General features: G+C 41.4%; 1 protein-coding gene across 1 annotated transcript; it reads left to right on the forward strand.

Annotated features, from left to right (window-relative positions):
* Positions 217 to 2,174, forward strand: LOC107624554 (ankyrin repeat and protein kinase domain-containing protein 1-like). Its single transcript, XM_016327054.2, has one exon. It carries the CDS (start codon positions 414 to 416, stop codon positions 2,031 to 2,033), a length of 1,620 nt encoding a protein of 539 aa, XP_016182540.1. The 5' UTR covers positions 217 to 413; the 3' UTR covers positions 2,034 to 2,174.

Consider the following 2,834-nt stretch of genomic DNA (forward strand, 5'->3'; position numbering starts at 1 on the left):
ACATTATTTTCAATTGTAAAATAAATCTAATATAAAATTTATTAGAAATAAATTTTTGTTGAATTTAGATTTAGAATCTTTATTTTAATTAAATTTCAAATAAAAGTTTGAAAGGTGTTTTTTATACTTAAATATTGGCTCAAATGTTGACTGCTTAAAATAAAGGTAGCCCCCAAAGCTTATATAGTATTGTTTAGAGAGAAGCCAAGGAATAGTATATAACTGCATTGAGTTATTGACAGTTAAGACGCCGAATAGAACAAGTCATCATTGATTTTTTCACCCACCACTTGGCACATTCTTAAAACATAGCCGGCCCCTTGTGCATCCCCCAATCTCTAATAATACCCCCTTCAAACTTCACCTTCTTCACTTCCTTTCATTTTTCTCAACACTCTTCCAAGTAAGTAAAGATGGATAGATTAATAAGATTAGACCCCTCAAACATAGTCCCAATAAGAGTTGAACCTGGTCAAAAATGTCAAGGCAAGATCACCTTGAGAAACGTCATGTACACTATGCCGGTGGCTTTCAGGCTTCAGCCACTCATTAGGACTCGTTACGCCGTCAAGCCACAAACCGGTGTCATATCACCGTTAGGCACCGTAACGGTTGAGATTTTCTACTACCTTCCTCCGGGTTCCAATCTTCCACATTCTTTCCCTCACACAGATGATTCCTTCCTTCTCCACAGCGTCGTCGTCCCCGGCGCAACCATCAAAGAACCTTCCTCCATGTACGATGCTGTTCCCACTGACTGGTTCACCACCAAGAAGAAGCAAGTCTTTGTAGATAGTGGAATCAAGATCATGTTCGTTGGGTCTCAGATCCTAGCTCAGCTTGTTTCCGATGGTTCAATGGACCAAATCAGAGAGGTACTAGAAAAGAGTGACCCCTCATGGAAGCCTGTGGATTCCGTTGATTCACAAGGACAATCGTTGCTACACCTCACGATTTCGCAACGACGAGCTGATCTTGTTCAGCTGCTTCTTGAATTCGAGCCGGACATAGAAGCTTCGAGTCGTTCTGGGTCGACCCCACTCGAGTCCGCGTCCTCTTCGGGCGAAGCCTTGATTGTGGAGCTTCTGCTGGCCCACAGGGCCAACCCAGAACGATCCGAATCATCTGTGTTCGGACCGATTCATTACGCAGCTAGAGCGGGACACGTGGAGGTTCTAAGGCTTCTCCTTCTCAAAGGTGCCAAGGTGGACGCACTCACAAGAGATGGCAACACGGCGTTACATCTCGCCGTGGAAGAGCGAAGAAGGGATTGCGCTAGGCTCCTTCTGGCAAACGGCGCAAGAACGGACGTTAGAAACACGCGGGAAGGTGACACTCCTTTGCACATAGCGGCATCCACGGGTGACGATCACATGGTGAAGCTCTTATTGCAAAAAGGCGCGAACAAAGACGTGAGAAATCTACAGGGCAAGACCGCGTATGACGTGGCAGCTGAGAACGGACACGCGCGTCTCTTCGACGCGCTTCGGTTGGGTGATAACTTGTGCGTGGCAGCGAGAAAAGGCGAGGTTAGAACAATCCAGAAGCTTCTAGAAAGTGGCGCATCGATCAATGGAAGGGATCAACACGGATGGACAGCACTTCACAGAGCATCGTTTAAAGGGAGAATGGATGCGGTTCGTGTTTTGGTGGAAAAAGGGATCGATGTTGATGCGAAGGACGAAGACGGTTACACTGCGTTGCATTGCGCTGCTGAGTCGGGTCATGCTGACGTCACGGAGTTTCTGGTGAAGAAAGGTGCTGACGTGGAAGGAAGAACCAGCAAAGGTGTAACTGCTCTGCAAATAGCGGAGTCGTTACACTATGTAGGGATCACAAGGATTCTTGTTAATGGAGGCGCTACGAGAGATAACAATTTGAATCAGATAGCAGCGCCTGCTGTAATTCCTTTTGGGAAAAACATGGAAGATGGAAGTTTGTTGATGAAGAAGAAAAAGATCTCTAGGAGCAGAGTGGTACGGGGTAATAATAATAACTTTGATCGTTCTTCAACGCCTCTGGCTGTGCTCTAATTAAACTCTAAAGCTAGCTAGCTATAGCTATAAGCTCGTTTTGAAATTGATTATAATGAGAAGAATTATTATTGGAGATGATTTGAGGCTTTTGGCTGGTGTAATTCTTAAGTTGTTGAATGGGAACTGTAGATTTGTTAAGAATGTTGTTTTCTGATGTTAATTATTTGAGAAAGTCTAGGGAGCCAATTTAGAAAGTATTAGAGATATCATTATTAGTGTTACGTTATCCTGTCAGGTTATGCTTTTGGGATGAGTGGTTTCAGGATATGGTATAAGAGTTCCAGATGCGGAAGGTCAAGAGTTTGAACTTTGGTGAACCCAAAATTAACTTTTTATAACATGAGATGTTTATTATCCTTGGTATCCGGATGGTTATCCGGATGGTTATTCTGCATAGTATAAGTGATGTTCATTTAATTCATAAACCGATTTAGCCCATTGTACATATTGTACACTTAGGCCATTGGCTCCCTAGCACTACTCTAATTATTTTTCATACTCTTGAGAAGATTTTTGCATTCGGGCTTAGCTTGGACCATCCATTCGTATACAATGGCATAGGTATCAAACATTGATGTTAATATTGCCAAAAATAAAGGGGAGCTACTCAGATAATATAAATACGCCTAAAACGTCTTTTTTTAAAGATATTTTTTAGTAATTAAAATTTAGTATATATAATTGATTAAATTATGTTATTTTTGTTAAAATTAGGCTAAATAAATTAATTTAACCGAAAAAATAGTAAATCAAATCTTGAACTGATCTAAATTAATATTATTTTTTTTTATAAAAAAT

The sequence above is a fragment of the Arachis ipaensis genome, chromosome B10 (genome assembly GCF_000816755.2).
Source record: "Arachis ipaensis cultivar K30076 chromosome B10, Araip1.1, whole genome shotgun sequence".
NCBI lineage: Eukaryota > Viridiplantae > Streptophyta > Magnoliopsida > Fabales > Fabaceae > Arachis > Arachis ipaensis.

Excerpts from the sequence above, each read along its gene's own strand:
- LOC107624554 (XM_016327054.2), top strand. The coding sequence starts at position 414 with ATGGATAGATTAATAAGATTAGACCCCTCAAACATAGTCCCAATAAGA.